This window comes from Adiantum capillus-veneris, chromosome 4, assembly GCF_014529385.1.
Source record: "Adiantum capillus-veneris isolate H3 chromosome 4, ASM1452938v2, whole genome shotgun sequence".
NCBI lineage: Eukaryota > Viridiplantae > Streptophyta > Polypodiopsida > Polypodiales > Pteridaceae > Adiantum > Adiantum capillus-veneris.
In genome coordinates, this window is record NC_140934.1 from 27,967,286 (window position 1) to 27,989,108 (window position 21,823).

The 21,823-nt window shown below is 47.0% G+C and overlaps 1 protein-coding gene across 2 annotated transcripts in view; it reads right to left on the reverse strand.

The window, feature by feature from the left end:
* Positions 1–1,129: 1,129 nt before the first annotated feature.
* LOC147458917 (phytochrome 1-like) overlaps positions 1,130–21,823 on the reverse strand; it is a 39,153-nt gene continuing 18,459 nt past the window's right edge. Inside the window, exons 2-5 of one of the 2 annotated variants that reach the window (XM_086510336.1) lie at positions 12,481–13,297; positions 7,840–8,133; positions 2,222–2,301; positions 1,130–1,661 (exon numbers count right to left, since the gene is read on the reverse strand). In XM_086510336.1, coding sequence (XP_086366462.1) covers positions 1,573–1,661; positions 2,222–2,301; positions 7,840–8,133; positions 12,481–13,297 — 1,280 coding nt within the window. In that variant the 3' untranslated portion in view covers positions 1,130–1,572. Of the gene's footprint in view, positions 1,662–1,797; positions 2,302–7,839; positions 8,134–12,480; positions 13,298–21,823 lie in introns of those variants that run through there. The other variant, XM_086510335.1, reaches the window with a different exon arrangement.

Below are 21,823 nucleotides of genomic sequence, written 5' to 3' on the forward strand. Positions count from 1 at the left end.
GACCATACTCTCAAAGGAGGTCAAAAATCAAGTGCACGAGGTAATCTCTCGCAAGGTCGAAGACTGTGTAGCATCTACGCTACGCGAGCGACAACGACAAAGAGGACATCTCCCTCAATGTTCGCATCGGCGGGCTCCCAAGTGACTGGAAAGGGGAGGGAGATCATAAGTTTCACGATTGCTTTGCCCGTATCCAAAGAGTAACCCCCTTGGTACAATGGGATCCAACAACAATCACCTTTCTTACACATGAGCATCGCACCAATCACGCAATCCTCACTTTCAAGACCAAAGCGGATCGATTTGAACTCCTTGAGCAATCAAGGCTTCTCAAGGACACTAAAATTTGGTTTGCAGAAGACCTCACACCCGCCCAACTCAAACAAAAAAAGGCAGACTCCAGAAGATGCGTGAAGCACGCACAGCAGGGAAATGGGCAGTCTATCGAGGAGGTAAAGCCATTATCCAGGAGTTACGAACTACCAAGCCAGCCCCCTCCTCACCTTCCCCTTCTTAGTTTTGTTCATTTTAACTTTTCCCTTTGACACCTCTTTGGACCCTCATTCCTTGACTAAGATGTATCTCGTGATCCTCCTGCCTAGAAGAACCCCTTTGTAATGTTTTGATTTCGGTCCCATGGGTCATATTTGACCTCCGCAGACGATAATTCAATCTCTCTCTCTCTCTCTCTCTCTCTCTCTCTCTCTCTCTCTCTCTCTCAGTTTCCTAGTTCCCTCTTGAGTTCAAGAGTCAACGCATAGATGTTTGAGGCGTCTTGGCTTCAATTCTTTTTTCTTCCTTTTTTTCCTCCCTCTCTCTTCCTCTTTCTTCTTTTGCTCCCCAAAATGTCATGGAGATTTCCTACAGCTTTCAAAGATCCTTCTCCAATGAGGACAACAGAGGCCATGGTGTATATCCATGAGCCTTCCATAAGGATGCCGAAATAATCGGAAGGACACCCATGCATGATGTTATCCACGTAAACAAATCAGCAATTGTAACGACTAACACAATTCACCTAAAGTAATGGATAAACAAAGAAATGGGCAGCCATAGCATGCAGGTTAATTACACTCGAGAGCATGCCTATTAGCAATTCTCACGAGAAAAAGAGGCAGAAAAGAAAGGCTATATTGAACACTAGCAGTTCTATTGATTAATACAATTCACCCAAAGAACTAAACAAAGAATTGGGTGGGACATACCATGCAGTTAATAACACTTGAGAATATCATACACAGGTTTTTTCAAAGAAAAAGGAAAGGCTCCACACTCAACCTGTTGATTCTACTCTGCACTTGCTTTTTGACAATATCTCAACCTTACGACACTCTGGCTTTACACGCCTATTCCATTCTAGCTAATTTTTTCTGTTTGCTTCAATACTATACAAAGCCTCTTACAGCAATAGAATTTTTCGGTCATTCCAACCAATATCAAAGCAAAGCTTTTCAGGCAGACAGCACGGATGCTAAGAGGACTCCCACATGAAACCCATGCTGCTACTTGAGGCTCGTCCTTGTGGCCTGTGCATATCTTTTTAAGGGCATCAAATCAAGCAATCCTCTTTATCTACAGTTGATTACCTGGCATTAGTTGAAGCTCGTGGGAACGATTGCTTGAGCTGCAGGAGGCTGCATAAGGATAAAAACCGCTGCATACTGCACAACATCGATAAGGGTTGATAGTTGCACAAGTAACTTTGTGTGCTGGTTTATAATATTCTGTAGAAGGTGGGCTTGAAATGTTTTCTAGTAACAGCTCAGCCACTACCTTGCCTTTGACACCCCCCCCCCCCCCCCCCCCCCCAAAAAAAAAAAAAGAAATTACAAAAACGAATGCAAGAAAAAAAGCAAAAAATCCCAATTCCTAATCCTCCCAATCTATTCTCCCTCCTTTTCTCTTAGGCGAAGAACCCATCCTATATGGCCAAGGAAGAAAACTTCATCAATTCCATCTCAATCCTCAGATTGCCTTCATTCCTGACCACATAGAGAAGAGTCGGTCCTTTTTTCTTTGCAGAGATAAAGCCCGCCGTCTCAAAAGGTGGCAAGAGCGATAGACAGATATCTTCTCCAACACAGAATTTTGCTTCATCCATCTCCTTCCACAAGAGGCAGCTCTAAATGTACTAGGAAATAGCAAACTCCCCCCTCCCGCACATAACTCACATCTCCATTCATCAATTTCACCAACTTCTGCGACACACTGAGCCCCATACCTTCCTGTGTGATCTCCTGAGAACGATCATACATCTGCTGAACCAAATCTTCAGGGATTCCAGACCCTGGATGAGATATCCTGGTTATGCAACACAAAAGGACAAGCATAAGAAATGTTAAGCCATTGAAAATAGCCTGGTTTTAGCAAGAGGAACCAAAGAAAATGTTTAATTACATAACTATCTAAGAAGAAGAGGAAAAGGGAGTTGAAAGGGGGGGGGGGGGGGGGGGGGGGCGCACTCTATCTCTAGGGGTTATGGGTGCGGGTGCACATCTATATGCCCAGGAGAGAGAGAGAGAGAGAGAGAGAGAGAGAGAGAGAGAGAGAGAGAGAGAAAGAAAGAAAGAAAGAAAGATTTTTAACGTCTATGTCAGGCCGAAATCGGCCTATGAGACAAATCAAATGTACGTGGTGTGTATGTCATCCGTCTATCGGAAAGACAAATGAAACAAAAACTGATACAAAACTGAACTGAGTGTAGGTAGTGGGGTATCTGAGGAGGGATGGAGCTCTATCTCTAGGGGTATATGCATGTCTATATGCTCAAGGTAGTACAATCATGAGAATGCATCAAGCTATCTAGCTCCATCCTGTACTAATGGGGGGATGTAAGATGTGGTACATGGGCGGGTCTGGTGCCAAGGCTGCCCGGATGAAAGCTGTCGGGTCGGCCCTCATCCGGGCCACTCGCTCCTCAGTGGCACGGCGCTCCCGGGCTCGGATCTCCTCGATCTGTCGGTGGTGGGAGCTCGCGCCCCTGTAGCCTGTGACTCGTGGTCGTCGTCTAGCTCGGCTCACCTCCGCCTGTGGGAGTGTCACTCCCCTCTGAGTGTCTGGTGGGGGAGGGGCGGTAATCCTCTGAAAGAAGTCTGTGAGCTGCGACTGTCTCCCCTCTGTCTGTGTAGCTGTGTGTGGCTGTAGTAGTGTGTCCCGATGGCTCTGTATCTCTAGTAAGAACCGTCCGAGCTGTCTCTGATCTCGAGAGTCCATGATCTCTCGGAGAGTGGGCTGTCCTCTGAATAGGGCCTCATACCTGCCTTTGATCTCAGTGTATGCTCTGCATCTACATACAAAGTGCTCCTCACTCTCCACCTCCTCTGTGCAGGCTCTGCAGACGCGCTCCTCCCTGGGAACACCAGTATGTCTCCCGATCTCAATCTCTAACCTGTGTGAAGCCACTCTCAGCTGACCAATCGCCACCCGTGAGCTATGTGGCATATATGTGTCCATGTAGCGTGGTCTCTGTATGAACCCCCCGGACAATATGGTGAGAAACTGGTCTCTGTAATCTGACATCCTCGTCCCCAAGCCAGGTGACTCCCAGACTCTCCTAGTGTATAGCTGCCATAGATCCTGTCTCAGTACCAAGTTCCTCTCACTGCGAGAGAGGTGAACATATGGTGAGTGGGGGTCGTACTGGAATGGTGGTAGGCTCTCCATGTCAAGACCGTGTCCCTCAAACCATGCTCTGACCTGTGAGTACCATGCTCTCTCATGCCCACTCTCTGATAGCTGTATAGCTGCCTCAAATGCTCTACGAGTAAGTCTGTCAGGAGGTAGCTCTCTCATCCTCTGGATGAAGCAGACTGTCTGGAATAGTGCCTCTACCACCATGGGTGGTGTGGCGAGCTCGGCTCTAATAATGTCATGTGGCACTGTCTTCTTGCTGCGGAGCAAGCGTGAGATCATACATACCTGTGGCCTCTCAAGCTGTGTCCACTGGTCAGCTGTCAATCCTGGTGCCCATACTGCCGCCGAGTACATCAAGGCCGGGGGTGACTAAGGTGTCGAAAAGCCACCCCTTCGTGCGGGGTTCCTGAAAGTGTGCCTGGTGGCATCTCCGCTCTAGCATGGCCAGAGCTGCATATCCTCGGGTGAGCCTGTCAGCAGCAGCCTGCCTCATAGTGAAGGGTCCTGGTAGGCTGGTGAATGTGATGCCAAGGTAGACATAGGAGGTGACTACATCAACCTTTCCTCCTGCTGCTGTGAAGGTGGCAGCGCTCCTCACTGCACTGGATGTGTGAAAGATCATAACCTTGGTTTTGCCAAGGTTCACAGTCAACCCCTTGTGTGTGCTGAATTCGTCCAAGGCCTCAAGATGGCGTTGCAAGCCCTCGGGTGACTCTGAAATCAACACAATATCATCAGCATATAACATGATGTGGACCGGAGTACCTGCCAAGTCGCTCCCCTCTCCCCCTGCTCGCAGTATGTAGTCGGAGATCTCGTCGATGTAGAGCCCAAAGAGTGTCGGGGAGAGTGGGCATCCTTGCTTAACACCAATGGTGCTAGCAATGGTCTCTGAAAAACCGCCTGGGCAACGAACTCGACCCGTCACCTTCTCGTAGAGAGCATATATGGCCCAAATCATCTCTGTTGGTACCCCAATGCTGTGAAGGCGCTGGAAGAGTCTCTCGCGTGGGACTGTGTCAAAGGCCTTGCGGAAATCCACAAAGCAGCAGTAAAGCCTCTTCTTCCGCGCCTTTGCCCCATCAATGAGGCAGCGCAGAACGAAGATATGATCAGTGGTGGAGAAAGCTCGTCTGAAACCTGCCTGGCCTGGAGCTCGTAAACCCTCGATCTCTGCGTAGCAGCTGAGCTGTGCCTCAAGTACTGCTCCATATAGCTTGGCCATCGTGTGGCCAATCACGATAGTCCTGTAGTTCCCTGGATCCAGGGTGTCGCCAGATTTGTGGATAGGCACTATGGTGTGCTGTGTCCACTCCTCTGGGAAGCCCTCCCCTATAGCCCGGTTGAAGACATGTGCAATCAACGGGGCTATAGTGGAGGCCGCATAAATGATGTGCTCACTCTGTAATCCAGTATGGTCAGCTGATCGTCTGTGCTGCATGCGGCGTATGGCCCTCTCTACCATCTGTGCTGTAAAGAAGGAGGAGCACGTGGGGCGTGGCTCGTGTGGCTGTGGGATAGGAGGCTGTCCTATCACCTCGTAAAGTCGCTCTGCATAATCATGCCATATCTGTGGATCCTCAATAGCTGTAGTCAGACGTGGCTCGCGCAGGGTGCGCCATGCTGTCGCGCTATCCATGCTCATGAATAGGCGGTATAGCTCAAGCTCCTGTGCCTCTTCGAATGCTCGCCGCTTTTGGCGTGTCAGCGTCTTCATATGCCGTCTGGCCTCTCTCTCTGTGATCTCTCCTAAGGCTCGCTGTGCGCGGAGGCGTCGGTATAGCTCTCTGCACTCATCATCATACCAGCGGTTCTGAGGCATAGTCCCGGGGGGGGGGAGTGCGTCCTGTGTGAGTGGTGTGTGGAAAGGAGCTAATAGCTGAAGTGTGGAGAACGGAAGAGATATGTGATGTGAGAACTGAGAGTGGTGTGGATGGGTGGAGGAGGCATAGGCCATGCTCGACCTCGGCCGAGTAAAGAGAGGCTAGCTCATGTGTGAAATGGATGGTGGTGTGTGGAGTGTGTGCTGTGGAGCTGTGTGGGATGGTATCTCCGGTGATGGAGAAAGAGAGGTATGTGTGGTCGGCTCCGATGGGTATGGGTGGAATGGTGAAGGATGTGATAAGGTGTGTAGCCTCCCTGGGTCCCAGAATATAGTCGACTGTACTCCCCCCTCCCTCTGCAACTCCATGTGGCATACAAGTCAGGCCCCCTGAGGTGGGCCACTAGACCATCCCGTTATAAATAACGAGACGGTGCTGGGAGCCAAGTCGAAGTAGATGTCGTCCGTAGGCTGTGACTGGAGCTCTGTCTGCTGTATCTCTCATAGTAGCCTCCTCATCTAGAGTGTGTAGTGCCTCTGGGTCCTCGTGGTCATATGCCTCACACTGCTCACTGCGCGTACGAGCATTGAAGTCTCCCATAAGGAAGACTTCACCCAGTGTGGAGTACTCCATAATCTCCTCCGTGAGGCATGTGTACGGTGACTCCTGCTCAATAGGGGCGAATCTGGAGCCTGTGGGAGCAAAGTAGCAAAGGGCAATGTAGACGATCCTGTCTCGTGAGAGCTCGAGGCGAATCCACATGTAGCGGGCCTGTGGATCCCGGGCAACAATCTGTAGTCTACTGTGAAGCCCCTGTCTAAAGAGTATGGCCACTCCTCCTGAGCCACGAGTGGTGTGCTGGCGCATACACCCCCGATGTAGAGACTCCCACTGGAATCCATGTATCCGTGGTAGCCCTCTCTCTGGGCTCTCGTGTGTCTCTGTAAGTAGAATGATGTCTCGACCTCTCATCACCTCCTCAAGTCTCTCTGGGTGTGTCCATAGGTCTCCATTGCAATTCCAAACCGTGACATGAATCTCCTCGTGTGTCCCACAGGCCGCGAGTCCCTATGCGATGGTCTTGCCATCAATGATAACCCTACCATCTCGATATACTGCCTTCTTCCCTTCTTTGCGGGCTTGGTGGACTCTAGGCATGCACGCGCGACGGTGATCTTGTTGCATCTTTGTGAGGTCATCATCAAGATAAATCGGGGGGCCTTCTAGCCCTCTCAAGATGACCCTCTTTCGGAGGAAAGAAGTTCGAGACTCCTCGGAGGCGAATTGGAGGATGAGAGCTCTCTTCTTTGGATCTTTGCCGGCTCTCCAAACTTTGGAGAAAGGGATCTCTTCTTCCTTGTATCCCACTTTTTTGCATAAAGCTTTCCCATCGCTCTCGGGTGTAGACCCTTCTTCTTCTTTGATGCCGGTCACTCGCACATTGAGACGGCGAGCTTGTCGCATCTTCTCCTCCTCGATGGTTGTGTGTACGATGAGTACCTCATCTTTTTGGGCTTCCTCTCTTGCAACCTTCTTGATGTTCTTTTTGACCACTTCGACCCATCCTTCTTTGGTGGCCTCTAATTTGTCCTCAATGCTTGCGGTGAGGGCTTTGGTGATCTCCTCCTTGAGGGCTTCCTTAGCCTCCTCTTTAATCTCTCCTTCTTCGGGGGTGAGGGATGTGATGGAAGCATGAAGGAGATCGATTTGTGCCTTCATCTCTTCTTGCTCTTTCCTCCATCTCTCCCTCTCCTTCCCGTTCTCCCGTTCCCTTCTCTCCTTCTCCTCTTTGAGATTTTGGATTTCCGCTCTCATGTCCTCTTTCTCTTCGTTCCATAGCTTGATGAGGGTGGCTTTCTCCTCCTCCCATATCTCTCTCTCCATCCGCCATTCTTTCATGTCCTTCTCCAATTGTGCAAGCCTCTTGTTCGTGAGCATGAACGTTGTCTTCATTGTCGATGCCGGCGTCTTGATGATGGGGGAAGACATGGCTGTCTTCGTAACTACCCTCTCTTCATATTGTGAAGAAGAGGGGAGAAGGGGAAGAGAGGGAGTACTTGTGTGTATGCGTGTATGTGTGTAGTGTGTGTGTGGGTATGTATCCGTGTGTGAGAGAGAGAGAGAGAGAGCTGTTGAAGAAATGAGTGGAGGGGTTAATGAATAGCTTCGGTCTGAAGTTCAAGGGTCAGCAGTTGAGAACCAAACAGTGATAAAAAGAAAAACAATGATTTAAGAGATCACCATCATTGCCTTATCTCCAAAGCTAAAAGAAGTCAATCAAACACTAAGGCCTTTGCCACCGGCAGGCCAAAAAAAAACACACAAACCATGGAGATAGTATAATAATTAACACGAAACATTGTGGTGTCGAATAGAAGCAAACCTGAATTCAAATCTGACCACGTGAAGCGGGTCTCCAACATTCTTTACGGTGGGTATTACTCTAATGCCAACCCAGCCATCAGATGATGAGGTGAACCTCACAGCTGTTGTGAGGAAGTCTGCAAGTACTTGCTGGAGCCGTAGCTGATCCCCAAACAGACGGGTGTTTTTCACCTCTACAGGTGTTTCTCGAACAAATTGTAAGCCTTTCTCTCGAGATCTGATCATAGCTTGGCTAATCACTGCATCCATTACTGTGCCCATTGTGAACTCCTGAGTCTCCAGATCAATGCTTCTGGAAAAACATTGCCGGCTTAGCTCAAAGGGACCGCAAAGCAGTGCTTTTTGAGTGCTTAAAAGAAGTGGTTCCACAAAATAGCTTTAAAAATCGGCAGTCAATGCAAAAGCTACAGCACTGATAGAATGACTTTGCAATCAGAAATGAAGATGTAAATATATAACAATTGGCCTACTTACGTCACGTTTGTTTGGGAGCATTGATGTGCTTTCTCTTGAGAGGAGAAAACTTGAAACCTTGAGAGGCAAAAATCTCTACTTTCTAATGTTTTATTATGGCCTTGCAACATGACTGAAAAGGCTTTAGATTATGCCATAAATTTCTCTGTGCCTTTTTAACACCTTAACCACATGCACACTTTCAGACGGCTAATGGAAGAAGAAATATTACAGGGCCGAATCTTCAACTTTAGCATGTTACTCCACATAGACGAAAGACCATATGCACTCTTTCAGATATACCTAGATGAATCCAAGATAAGCCCAGATTAAAGGAAAGTGCAAGGTATAGACCCATGGTAGTCACCCACAAGACAATATAACCATCAGCTCCATCATGCATAGTATTGACTAAATACCACGACATCCCCACTAACGTCGTCAGTGCCCAATAGCGGGTGTAGACTAGGTACTAAAATATGCTCCCAAACACAAAACACACACATGGGCATACATCAACACAAAGTTCAGCATACTGAGTTTCTTACTCCAGAGATCGAGGGCAGACTCAGCCACAATGAAGCCTAGCACTAAAGAACCATTAAATTGGAAACATTAGCACAAAAATGAGGAAGTTGATAGGGCATATGCACCACAAAAGATAGAAAGAATTCGCACAATATCAACTAGTCGTAACTCAACGCAAACTTCACAATGTGAAGTCTACAAAAAAAATACCTAGATGAATCCAAAATAAGCCCAGATTCACCTTAAGGAAAGTGCGAGGTATAGACCCATGGTAGTCACCCACAAGACAATATAACCACCAGCTTACATGCACAGTATAGACTAAATACCATGACATCCCCACTAACGTCGTCAGTGCCCAATAGCAGGCGTAGAACTAGGTACTAACACATGCTCCCAACACACACACACGAACATAAATCAACACAAAGTTCAGCGCACTAAGTTTCTGCCATGACTCTAGAGATCAAGGGCAGACTCAACCATAATGAATCCTAGCACTAAAAGAAGTATTCGATCGGAAAAATTAGCACTAAAAAGAGGAAGTTGATAGGGCATACACATTACAAAAGATAGAAAGAATTAGCACAACATCGTCTGGTTGTAACTCGGACGAAAACTTCACAATGTGAAGACTGCATATCCACTATACAACTAAAAAATATACCTAGATGCATCCAAGATAAGCCCAGATTCACCATTAAAAGAAAGTGCAAGGTATAGACCTATGCTAGGCACCCACAAGACAATATAACGATCAGCTCCATCATGCATAGTATTGACTAAATACCACAACATCCCCACTAACATCATCAGTGCCCAATAGTACGTGTCGAACTGGGTACTAGCCTATGTAAGGTTGTTCACTTGATAAAAAGCACAAAGCACCAGAAGAAAATCAAATCAGCGAATTACCCAGTTATTTGGGCCGAAAATCAACTTTCGAGGTGGCTAACAGATCCAAAAAGCGTGTTTGTTCCAAGGATGACCCCGATGTTTTCTTTGTCTTCAAACGCTTCCGACACTTCCTCTTCCTCTAGTTCCAACGAGGATGAGAAAAAGCGGAAGAAACAAAGAAAGACCAAGAAAAGCAAGAAAAAAGAAAACCCAAGAAAAAGTATGGAAAGCACAGAAAGCAATATATCAATTCAGAGGAGGAGACCTCGTTCTCTTCTGATAGTTCACACAATGAGAAGAAGAGAAAGAAGACCACGCGAGTGCAATTGTTAGAATAACTTAAAGAAAGATGAGATATCTGCAGCATTTTGCCTGATGAATAATTTGATGAATTGCATGCATCTAGACATCTCTTACAGATCAGCGAGATCTGGATATGGTGGCTAAATGAATGTGATTCCAATGCATCGAGATTTCTATTTAAATGAGATGACTAGATACTTGTGTGAGTGCATCAAGAGTTCTGGAAGGATGAGATGGCTAAGAGTATGCAATTCACCAATCAAACACTTAGTCATACTGAACACCGAAGTGCAAACATTCATGCACCTAGATCTGTGATGAATGTACTGGTCGCAAGCATGTTTGTTTGAAATCTGAGAAAAGATATGAATATCGTAGCAAGATTTAGTAGATCAAGACATCCAAGAAAAGATCAGCACAGTCTGGATTGTGATTGCTCAATATGTTACAATGATCATGGTTTGTATCTGGGACCCTCAACGAAAATGTCATTGATCAGAGGCTGATATCTTCTTGATATGTGCAGTCTAGTGCATGGGTACATAGAGTCAGTGTCTACTCAGCTAGTTTTTAGCCTTTGTCTGTTTTGCAAGCATAATCGAGAGCGATTACAATTCTTTCAAGAGGGGGGGTATGTCACAAGTTTGTGACGTGGCAGCCGGAAGAATTGTTGGCGATTAGGGTTTTTAAATAACCCCTACCTAACGGCCTAAACCCTAATAACTCAAGGCACGCCACCCAAGCTGAAGACATGGCTTGCTGACGATTTGCAGCAGCATGATGACGTGGCATCCCAGCCCGCAAAATGCGGAAGAGTGCTGACGTGGCAAGGACAGCTTTTGGGCACCAGTTTTTGGAGACCAATGCTTTTGATTTGATGCCTTTGGGGCTCTGATTTTAGCACTTCCTGTAGCACTTTATAAGGAACTCCACGGGCCACTCTCGGAGAGTATTTGGACGCAGAGTCTCGAAGAGTTGGACCCTCGGAGAGTTGTAACTTTGTGATCCGCAATAAATAAAAAAATATTCAAAGGGGGTGCCAGTCTTTCCGGCCAGTGCATCTAGAAGCAGAACTCTGCCGCTTCCTGTTGACTCTCCTCTTCTCTCTCTCTCCTTATTCACTTGTTTACAGTTTTTTCGCGTGTGTAGATGTAGATCTTTGGCTTGGGGTGTCCACGTCTATAACAATCTGACGCTAAGGAACTGCAAAACAATGGTAAGCTGAAAACGATGGCGCTTGATGGTACTGAATACTACGGGTACAGTGTTCTGATCTGCAAGTGGGAGCCAATGCTCACTTACATAGGCTGTAAAGTGTAGGTCAAGCAGCATAATAAACCCCACAACTCCACTTTTAAGGGACTTTTTATGACTTATTATCTATGATTGACTGTTCACATGCCTATATGACTTATGACAAGTGAGGGTATGCAACTATTGACCTGGCTGAACATGCATCTCCTCTAGAGGCTCACACAGTGCCAGGCTAGATCCCTAAACTATACTAGACTAAGGCTGAAGCTAACCTGTAGCATAGCTTGTCCACATGGCTCAAGTGCAATGCACACGTGACACTCCACACAACCATCTCCAATTATAGGAGCCCCTGGCCCTTTATCTTTGTATCCAGGAGAGTAATGAATATTTTTTCACCAAAACAGTTTAGGTAGGTTAAGGAGTTACGCTTTTAAAAAAGGACCGTTGAAGCTGATATAGATCTGGAGTTTGAAAACTCAATGAAGTGTGAATGGGGATGCTAACTTTGAGCCTGAAGCATATAGGGTATAAAAGCACACATCCCTGTGTGCTAGAATTTTTCCATGGACTTACAGAATCCCAGATTGATGAAGGATCGATGCCCTCAAATCTGGGTGTCTGCAAATTTGCGTTTTATTTACGAGTAATCTAGTCATCTATCATTACATCAATCGCGAATGGATAAACTTCCAAAAACAACCTTGCAGAACTGGACGAGAAGGAAGACATTTAAAAACAAGAAGTGTGCTGCTAATTCCTATCACCCTGAGTAAGCAACAATTAACAGCCAGTCCTGTTTCTGCTAACCAAGAGATCAATTTCTCTACCATAACTCATTTATGAAGATCATGGCTTTGCACTTGAGCTTCAAGAAACATAAAAAAACACCAGCTTTTTGCCAGCCTATAGAGGTCCTTTGAAAGAACGACCACAAGGAAGCCAAGGAATATAAAAATGCTGAACCCAAGTAGGAACAGCCAAATGTAGGAACAGTCAAAACTCTCTGCACCTTCTCAAAACAAACAAAAATGCTGGACCCAAGTAGGAACAGCCAAAACTCTTTGCACCTTCTCAAAACAAACAAATCCTTCTTTAAGATTGACTTCATAACCATGCCATGCTTGAACTTCAACTTCAGACAGCTCATTTTATGTTCAACAAATCAAAATGCAATTGAGCATTACACAAAGGATACACATACCCTTGATCAAGTTTCTCAAAATTGTCCTCATCCAAAATCTTTTGCAACTGCCTCTCACAGAGAGCACTTGTCTCTAAGACCTGCTTCTGTTCCTCTGAGAGATTCATGCTCTCCATCAGCTTTCGGGTAAAAATGATACCATATAGCGGGTTTCTAATCTCTTGCTTCATGTACGCTACTTCTTTCAGCCTTTCCAAAGCAATACTTGCAGACTGCTTCTGAACCTGTAGAGCCTGCTGCAACTCTGAACTGGCCGTGTGTAGAAAGCAAAATACCCCTCTTACTGCCCCATCGGCATCTGTTCTTTTGTGAGCAATCAAGAGTGCCTCCACATATCTGTCAGTTCGATCAAAAAATCCAAAAGGAAACTTGTCTGCGTCATTCCCGGCCATTGCTGTGTTGAGCACTATCATGAACTTGGTTAGGGCATCCTGACCACGAAGTCTGCAGCAAGTAAGTTCAGCCCCAAAAACTTCACCTATCATCATTCGCCCTATAACTTCATCCCTTTTCCAGCCTGATAGCTTCTCCATGGCTGGGTTCCATTCAATGCAATAGCCAAACTCATCAGCGCCAAAAATAGGAGGTATCAAAGGGTTTGGGTTCTGTACTATGGTTTTATAGTCACCCTGAATGCGCGTGAATTTATCCATAACCACTTTCTGTCTTGTCACATCCTGACCAACAAAGCAAACTCCAACAACATTTTCTGTGAAGTCCCTGCTCGAACAGGTATTGACAATCAAGATAACTGGGCCATTGTGAGATTGACTACCGCAAGTTTTCAACTTGATTTCAATGTTTTGTTTCTCTTCACCTACATAGACAAAAGAGAAGAGCTCTCTCTCTCTCTCTCTCTCTCTCTCTCTCTCTCTCTCTCTCTCTCTCTCTCTCTCTCCCCAGAGTGCAGATCAGGATGGATTCTAGTAGTAGTATCTAGTTCTTTTGTACCCAGGCATGGTATTAGATTCACCATTTTGTAACAGATTGATCTCATCGGTCATTTTGGCCTTTTGAAGACGTTAATATAACATTTCATCTCTCTCTCTCTCTCTCTCTCTCTCTCTCTCTCTCTCTCTCTCTCTCTCTCTCTCTGGGGCAAAAGTGGGGCTTGGTACCCTTTTGTATTATGTAACCAACATTACAAGCCCGAAGGCATTACATCAGCTTGTAGACATACCATAACGGATCTGATAGTGGAAAAACCCCTGAGATATTCAATGATTACAAACCATAGGGAAAAATTACCAGTGATGCAAAGTTACAAAAGATGGGTGATACAACAAAAGCTAGGAGCAGGGGAGTGAGGGAAGAAAGTAATAGAGAGCTGACGCAGAAACACCCCACCCTGACTTCGAGTGGAGGCCAAAAACTACACCAAAGAATCTCCTATAGCCAACTCCAGACCTCTCTTTCGCGTGTAACCCTCGCGTAGCCTACTGCAACCTCACGTAAAGCTTGCTGCACCTCCCCCCCCCCCCCCCCCCCCCCCCCCCCCCCCACCCCCCCCTCGCTGCACCCTCTCGCTGCGCATCCTCTCCCCCCCGCCTGCTGCTGTGACAGCGCGCCCAGCCCCCCCCCCCCCCCCCCCCCCCCCCGCCCGCAGGTGCATACACTCGGCAGACCTGCAGAAATCCAGGAAGAAATTTCACAGTTTTGGAATTTTTGAATTTTCAAAATCCTGCATTCTTCAGACCTGCAAGTACAAAAATACTTTTTCAAGAATTCTCAAAATTTTCATGAGCAGGGAATTACAGAACAGCATGAAATTAGTAGAAAAGGAAAATGTATGATTGACATGAGGAAACATACGTATATATTATGCGGGACATGGATGTATGCGTAGTGTGGATATAGCGGGTTGGCCTCTCTTGCAGAAGTGCAGACTGTGGTTTTGTTTTTGGTTTTGTTTTTGATGGAGGCCATGAGCCCTTCGCCAGTGGAGGCCATGATCGTTTCACCAGTATGTAAGCCCCATACGAAGGCAACCTTTGTGCTTACAAACAAGCGGATAACACAAATGGAAAGGGAGATGAAAGAATGGAAAGCAGAGACGGAGGGATGGTGGAAAGAGAAGGTCAACCTTCTTCAAATGTTTCTCAAAGAAGGCGCGCAATGGAAGAAGGAGAAAGAGGACTTGCACGCAGAGCTACAAGCACTTAAGGCGGATTCACAAGCACTTAGAGAAGAGGTCACAGCCCTCAAGCGAGAGCTTACGGATAGAGTAAGCAGTGGACTGGAGGAAGGGAAATTCCAGCCCTCGGTGATAGAGGAAATCAAGGTTATCAAGGAGCAGGTACGGATGATCAACGAGGAGGAGAAACAGAAGGTGGTAAAGACGTCTTCGTGGATGGATGTGATCACGAAGACGTAGAAGAAGGCGGATGAGGCCGAGAAATGGATAGAAGTCGCTAAGAAAGGGAAAGGGAAAGAAACCACATCCGTCCCACTCGTACAATCATCAACATGACTCTAGAAGAAGAGTAGCGAAGGACAACTAGAGCCTTGCGTATAAGAGTAACCGGTCTAAAAGACCGAGATGATGTGGAAGGGGAAGTCGAAGAACTTCTCCGCATGATGGGTAGTGAGGCTACTCATACAAAGGCATGGAGGGTAGGGAAGAAGACACAAGGCAATGGGAAGACTTCAAAAGAGAGAGCTTTAATCATCCGTTTCCCATCCATGGAGGCAAAGGACTTCTTGAAGAAGCGCCCTACACTAAAGAAAACGGGCATATTCCTTGGAGATGACCTCACTCTCACACAGCTTGCGCATATGAGAGAGGTAATGCCAGAGATTCAAGCGGCAAGGGAGAAGGGAAAGACGGCCTTCTACAGAGATGACCGGGTGGTGATTGTAGGGCGGCGCTCCACATGACGGTCCGAGACCAATGGGACCACACTCAAAGTTGCCACCTGGAATTGTAATGGATTTAGGCGCCTTGATGTGGGTGCTTTTGAGGATAGTTTTACGGGAAGAGACATCGTCTTCTACTTTGAGACACATCAGGCCCCTGGGCAATCTATGCCTCACATTAGTGGATATAGATGGGAGACAGCCTGTAGACAAGAGACACGATCAGAGCACAAAGGGCGGGGCTCAGGAGGAGTGGCAGTGTTATTCAGGGAGGAGTTGAAGCCATTGATACATATACCCCGCAGGAATGAGCAAGCTAGGTACATGTGGGTGAGATTGAGAGCAGAGACAGGCAGATATCTTTTCATTGCTATTTGCTACTTCCCCCAAGTACGTCAGTTTATGCACCACCCAGAGGACAGTCCCCCTTTTCTATTTTGGATGATGACATATGGGAGTTCTCTAGAGATGGTGACATCATCATTCTAGGGGATTTCAATGCTAGGACTACCCATCATCAGACGGTATTTTATGATACTTCAGAGGAGATGCTGAGAGAGCTGGACGTTGCAAAGACGGGCCTATCCAGACTATCACAGGATGGAGAACACACTGAGTATGGACGACACTTGATAGACATGGGGACTGCACATGGATTGGCCATCTTGAATCGCCCTACAGAGATTTCCCGCTGCGGGGGGTTTTACATGCTTTCCACACAGACATGGAGCCAACACAGTGGGTTATGTCATGGCACACTCGAGCCTCATCTCTAGTATCCAGGATCTCAAGGTTGGACCCAGACCTGTTGGTGTGGTAGTGGACCATGCTCTTGTGTCGTTGACCATCTCTTTTCAATTTAGTGTAGCACACAGGCTACGAGCAGCAGCCCCTACTCGCTACACCTTCACGCGGGAGACTGACTCTGTATACATAGATGGGATCTACAGACGCCTGTGCACAGAGGAGCCAGGGCGACCTCTGGAGGAGCTTACTACTATACTGACACAGACACTACATGATGCAGCAACAGAGGCATACCCACATACCCAGCCTGAGCAAAGACGCCGTTCGGGGAGCATGCCCCAAAACAGTTGGTATGATGAGGAATGCCAGGACACGAGCTAGACTTCAGAGGGAGGTGCTTTTGGGAGACATCACTCACAGACAGTCACAGATTGACTTCCGATGCCTAGTGCGGCGGAAGAAGAGGGCATTTTTGGCTCGCCTAGAGCAGGATTATACCAGCTATTCTTGAGTCAGGACTCACGTGAGGCATGGCGGCTCTTTCATGAGCACTCCTCCCCCCCTGCCATCACTTCTACAGAGGCCTGGGGCAGTATGCATCATCTCTGTACACAATTCCTGAGCAGTCCCCCCCTTCTCGACCCCCCTGATCCATGCCCACACACGTGCTTTTTTCACCACTGAGATGGTGAGGAAGGCCATTGACAGGATGAGGACTGGGAGAGCATATGATCATGATGGCTTAGTGGCTGAGCATTTCACGCATGCCAGAGATTTACTAGCAGAGCTTCTAGCAGTCCTGTTTAACCGTGCCATGTGTGAGGGTTTGCCTGATACTTGGAGCCCATCTACTATTGTACCTATCTTCAAGTCGGGAGACCCTATGGAGCCTGGGAATTATCGCACTATCATGATTGGACACACATTGGCATGGTTGTACGCATCTATTCTTGGGCAGCAGCTGAGTAGATGGACAGAGAGGGAGGGGATACGCGCAACAGAGCAGGCAGGTTTCAGGAGGGGTTTTTCTACTCTTGACCATATCTTGACACTCAGAGCCATCATTGAGGAGGGCAGATCGCGTGGGAGACGGATCTATTGTAGCTTTGTGGATTTCCGCAAAGCATTTGTCACAATGCCCAGAGCTAGATTGATGCGCAGATTACAGCAGATGGGAGTACCCACAGAGCTCATTTGGGGGGGTCATGGCATTATACAAGTCAGTAGTGGGGCATGTACGCACCTCAGAGGGTCTATCCACACCGGTTTACTCCACTATTGGGGTGAGTAGGGCTGCCCGCTCTCTCCTACTCTATTTGGTATGTATGTGGATGAGGTTTCTGACTACATTAAGAGAGATGGTGATAGAGGTGCACAGCTGGCAAGGACTTGGATTCCACTATTGTTATATGCTTATGATATTGTGTTGATCTCCGACTCTTCAGAGGGGATGCAATGTCACTTGGATGCTTTGCATAGGTTTGCCCAGGAAAGTGGTTTGTCTGTCAACCTTGATAAAACCAAGGTCATGGTATTTAATACCACCCCACAGTGGATCAGGAGGTCAGGGCCCGCATTCGCATACGGCCAAGAGACGGTGGAGTATACAGATGCTTACACTTACCTTGGAGTAGTTTTTAGTGGGCCAGCATTTTCATTGAGGAGGGCAGCAGAGACTAGATTGACAAGAGCCCATGCAACATTGGGTAGATTGGAAAGGATGTGTTCACGGGTTCAGTTTCAGGAGCCTCGGACGAAGCTCTGGCTCTTTGACACTTTGGTGGCTTCTGCATTGCTTTATGGAGCTGAAATTTGGGGACCCTCACTGGATCATCACGGGAGGACAGGCCACAGTGATGGATGGGGGGACAGGCCACACTCATCCGCCAGGACTTGACTCACCTAGACACCAAGAGGACATGGATACAGCCAGCACAGGAGCTAGGCACGAAGATGGCTTTCTACAGAGCATCTCCTCCAGCTTATGGAGGATGGTTTTGTGACGAGGCCGAGATACATGGACACCCACTTGTCTCATGGGATACGATGTGCTATTGGCCAGATACACACATCTTCAAAGTTCACACCAGGTGCGGATCGAGACTGGGAGATACAGCGGAGTACCAGCAGAGGCCAGGACATGCCCCCTGTGTGACATCGAGCCTGACAGAGTTGTACTACACATGCCACTGCCCCGTCTACTACGAGATACGAGGCCGCTTCCATTGCTTGTTCAGAGAGGGCTTTGGACCATTCTCTAGAGTCATGCGGTACGAGGATCAGAGATGCCTGGGTTTGTTTTTGCTCGAGCTACGCAGACACAAAGAGAGCCTCATGAGAGGAGAGGCTAGCCAGTCTCAGAGACAGATCACAGACTTCTTTAGAGCTGCCACCACTGGACATCCGGAGGAGTTACTACCATAGTAGAGCTCGTTGCCTCACACCAGAGGCACACTAATCGACCGAGCGACTGAGCTGGGGAGATCCAGACGCCCACGGCTGTGCAAAGGACTACACAGCATCGACGGAGGCTGCATCAAAGGATTCGAATCACTTTGGCTCGACATGCACGACACCCGGTCAAACTACTAACCATCGAGGAGATTGATGAGATCCGCCAGCGACCAATGCTGGATCTCTTGTAATCTAGCTATCCCAGCTAGCTGCTTAGCTGCTTAGTTCACACCTAGCAGTTTAGGATTCCATAGTATTTATTTTGTCATTTTGTCATTCTATCATTTTGTCATCTTGTTACTCTGACTTTGTATCAGACCCACCACATTGTAACTTTCTGGTCTCATAGGTCACTTTGGCCTTTTGAAGACGTTAATATAGCATTTCATTTCATCTCTCTCTCTCTCTCTCTCTCTCTCTCTCTCTCTCTCTCTCTCTCTCTCTCTCTCTCTCTCTCTCTCTCTCTCTCTCTCTCTCATAACAGGTCTTGGGTTCAACTCTCGTCGGATAGATCTTTGAGGTCTCTAGGATAGCTTCCTACAACGTTAAAAGTCTCTTCTTCTCGAGTGTGTGGGTGGGTGTGTGAGTGTGTTAATAAGAAGAGGAAAATGGTATAACCTTTCTATCACCCAAGTGTGGTAGATTGGTTATTCCATTTCCCTCTTGAATAACAGGTCTTGGGTTCAACTCTCGTCAGATAGATCTTTGAGGTCTCTTGGGATAGCTTCCTACGACGTTAAAATTCTCTTCTTCTTCTTCTTCTCTCTCTACTGTGCGTGACCTCTTGCGAAGAGAACCAGTGAGCAGCAAACTTGCAGCCACAAGGGGAGGAGACTGAAGCAGGATTCGTACAGGCTGAGGGCGATCCTGCGCAAGGGCATCAACGTGCAGGAAAAGAGGGGAACCACATACGTAGGAGCAACCTGCTAGCAGTGAGCAGGTTCTGAGCATGGACCAATCAGCTCATCTCGAGAACGAGGATATTTATGAATCCCCACCTAAATCGAAAGCGACATTTGGGTGGAGGTTTCGAGAGAGCGCACTATTGCCAGGTTCAATGAGAGCAAAGAAGTTGTCTAGAGTCAAAGATGACTTAATGTATGAGAAGGTACAGGTCGGAGCTGAGCCTTTTGAGGGGTGACATTGAAAAAGAGATGTATGCAAATGTGGAGACTTACAAAAAGCATAAATGGAGACGATTGTGAGGGTAGAAGTGAATGTAATGGAATGCGTGATGCAAAAGAGACTAGAGGATGCATTTGCTACGTTTGAAACCTGGAAATCAAACTCGTGGTCGAGGCCCTTACTAGATCAATATCCTTCATGCATAATTTATGGGACCTAGCCCTTCAGTCATCACGACAGCTAGCGCTGCAGGTGGACCCAGCATGCTGGTATGGACAGATGACATCATGGTTTCAGTCCCATGGCTTCAACATGGATGGACTGCCTCCGTTCCAATACTCCTTGAATGCACCCTCCCTATCTCTCACACGGACATAGATCACTAGACTCAAACGTCAGGATTTGATTCAACTAGATACCAGGAGCACATGGATACAGCCGACACAAGAGTTGGGTACGAAGATGGCTTTCTATAGAGAGCATCTTCTCCAACTAACACATGATGAATATGTGATCAGACCGGCCCATATGGACACTCATTTATCCTATGGGATACGATGTGCTATTGGTCAGTGTAACAAACTTGGACACCCCAAGTCAAGATTCTACCGCCACACAACAGAGATTCACTTCAAAACAGTTCACAATTCATACTTGAGTCGACACGGTCCGGCGTAGTTCCATGCCTAAAGATATTGGCCCCAAAGATGGCGCACCTTTCGGTATTTCTTTTTGTATTAATCTGTGTTCAAAGTACAAGGCAGTGGGTAGGTGCTCACTCTCAGACTATGCGTCCAGATGCTCTAAGAAGTGAGGCCCTGCCCACTTATTTATTGGTACAAGGGATGCCCAAAAGCAGAGCCCCAAAAGCAGTAAGTAAAAAGCTTTCAAAAATAAAGCAACTATCCCCAAAAGCTGCCAATTTTAACCAATGTAATTTTTGAAAATCCGTACGCTTTGCCATGTCAACAAGTCAGCGCAAAAAGCGGGATTTCTGTACGGCCTGTCAATGGATTTTACGAAGCATCCGTACGGTACTGCCACGTCAGCCTGCCACCACGTTTTGCGGGCCTATACCCTGCTCCCAGCCTATGTGAGTGTGTCCGGGGGTAGTGCCACGTCACCAGTTTGTGACATACCCCCTCTTGAAAGCATTGTAATCGCCCTCAATTACGCCTGCAAAACAGACAAAGGCCATAAACTGTCTTAGCAGACACTGACTGTTAGTACTGACGCACTAGGAACAACACATCTAGCACATGTACCAATCGACACTCACATCACAGGACATCACTTGACATCACAAGACATCACATGACAAATCACATTCAAATATCATTCCAAATCTTAGACCATGATTAATCGGCAACGTATTTAGCAATCGCATCTAGATCCAGTCGAGACCTCACAGATGCCCGATTAACTAATCCATATTGCAATCATGTCTACATGAGACCAAAATGCTGCATCATTTCGTCTATCAATTCCTGCACTCATACAAGTCAAGTACAAATCAATCAGTATCATTTTTTGGAATTCCAGTTCATAAAGTCATACAACAGAATACTGTCAACCCAACAATATCCCCAAAACCCAAAGGGACATCATTGACTCTATATCAAAATCAGGGCAATCTGTTGACCAAGAAGCGGAGTGACTCCCCTCTTGTGCAAACCCGCTATACTAGGTTTGCCCATGCTGAAATCGGGGTTCTATCGGAGTAGACTATGCTAAACCGAATGATTCAAGGTAAAGTTCCGCAATCTGAGGAGTATCTGCTAGGTCCTCCTCCTCCATCCACTTCGCATCTAGTGCAGGATAGTTCTTGAATTTAACCAAGAACTGCTTAATCACTTTACCTTTAATCTTTCTATCTTTATGTGCCAGTATCTGTTTTGGAACGAGTATCTCCTCGCTTTCCTCCACTTCGGGTTGCTCATCTGGCTCCCCATCATCGGGCACATCGCCTTTAAAAGGTTTCAAGAGACTTACATGAAAAGCATTGTAAATTCTCCAAGTATCGGGCAGGTTCAGTCTAAAGGAGACATCATTTATCTTTTCTTTTATCTGGAAAGGTCCATAGTATCTCATGCTAAGCTTTGGAAAAAGCCGCTCTTTCCCTTTTTCTTTCTCAGGCGTGCCTTCTCAAAACGTAAAAGCA